A 1,289-nucleotide genomic window follows, 5' to 3' on the forward strand; every position below is an offset into this window, starting at 1 on the left:
CAGTTGCTTGTGCAAATAATCATCTAAGGGGAAATGTTATAAATATATTATTATTATAGATGATTATCTTTTAAAGATACGTGATCAAGATAAATATGTTAAGATAATATTTGTGAAGATTTGTATCTTGTAATCTTTTCCTATAAATAGGGGTGATTGCGTTCAATGAAAATTGCACCTGAGTATTGACTCATATGATTATCTTTTCTCTCATAAATTCTCTCTACTCATCTCTCTTATTTTTTTATGATTTATAACAAATATTTCAATTTCGATGATTTTATTTTTTTAGTGCTTGTCCTTTTGTTAATTTGTTAAATTTCTAACATGAATAATATCATATATATGATTGTTGTGCACGTACTAATTTTATGTTCACCGTCAAATTTTCATGTCTAACTTTAAACCTTTATATACATTTGTGTTATTGTGTATTAATCAATATTTATGAATTTTGTGTCATATAGATTTTATCATGTCGAATATCTCAAAGCTCGAATTTTCCGCTCTTGATATCTCCGGCAAGAATTATCTCTCTTGGATACTAGATGCTGAAATACATCTAGACGCTATGGGTATTGGAGATACCATCAAAGTGGAAAATAAAGAATCCCCGCAAAACCGTGCAAAGGCTATGATATTCCTTCGTCACCATCTTCATGATGGTTTGAAAATTGAATATTTGACGATAAAAGATCCGCTTGATCTATGGAATAATTTGAAAGAGATATATAGCCATAAAAAGACGGTGATTCTTCCAAAAGCACGTTATGATTGGATGCACTTGCGCTTACAAGATTTTAAGTCTGTAAGTGAATACAATTCTTCATTGTTTCGCATCAGTTCACAATTGAAATTGTGTGGAGAGAAAATAACTGATGATGATTTATTGGAAAAAAAACATATTCCACATTCCATGCCTCTAATGTTGACTTACAACAATAGTATAGAGAGAAAGGTTTCAAGAAGTATTCTGATTTGATTTCATGTTTGTTTGTGGCTGAGCAAAATAACGAGTTATTGATGAAAATCATGAAATTCGTCCCACGGGTGCCAACTCATTCCCTGAAGTGAATGTGGCAATGCATAATGAAAAGATGAAACAAAATAAGACCGGATTCGATCGTGGTCGTGGGCGTAGTCGTGGCCGTGGGCGCGGTCGAGGACGCTTTCATCCATATGGCTGTGGGCATGAAAAACCTCGTTACTGTATCGATGGTTATATTAATAATAATGTTCAAAAGAATGGAAGTTCCAAAAAGTGTGGTAATGACCAAGAGAAAAATATT

The 1,289-nt window shown here is 32.7% G+C and overlaps 1 protein-coding gene across 1 annotated transcript; it reads left to right on the forward strand.

The window, feature by feature from the left end:
• The first annotated feature begins 475 nt into the window (after positions 1-475).
• On the forward strand, positions 476-982 carry LOC140888950 (uncharacterized). The gene has a single exon (XM_073296644.1). The coding sequence runs from the start codon at positions 476-478 to the stop codon at positions 980-982; it is 507 nt and encodes a 168-aa protein (XP_073152745.1).
• Positions 983-1,289: the final 307 nt, after the last annotated feature.

Source organism: Henckelia pumila, chromosome 3 (assembly GCF_033568475.1).
Source record: "Henckelia pumila isolate YLH828 chromosome 3, ASM3356847v2, whole genome shotgun sequence".
NCBI lineage: Eukaryota > Viridiplantae > Streptophyta > Magnoliopsida > Lamiales > Gesneriaceae > Henckelia > Henckelia pumila.

What these genes read in the sequence shown, in the direction of transcription:
- LOC140888950 (XM_073296644.1), top strand. Translation starts at nt 476, where the DNA reads ATGTCGAATATCTCAAAGCTCGAATTTTCCGCTCTTGATATCTCCGGC.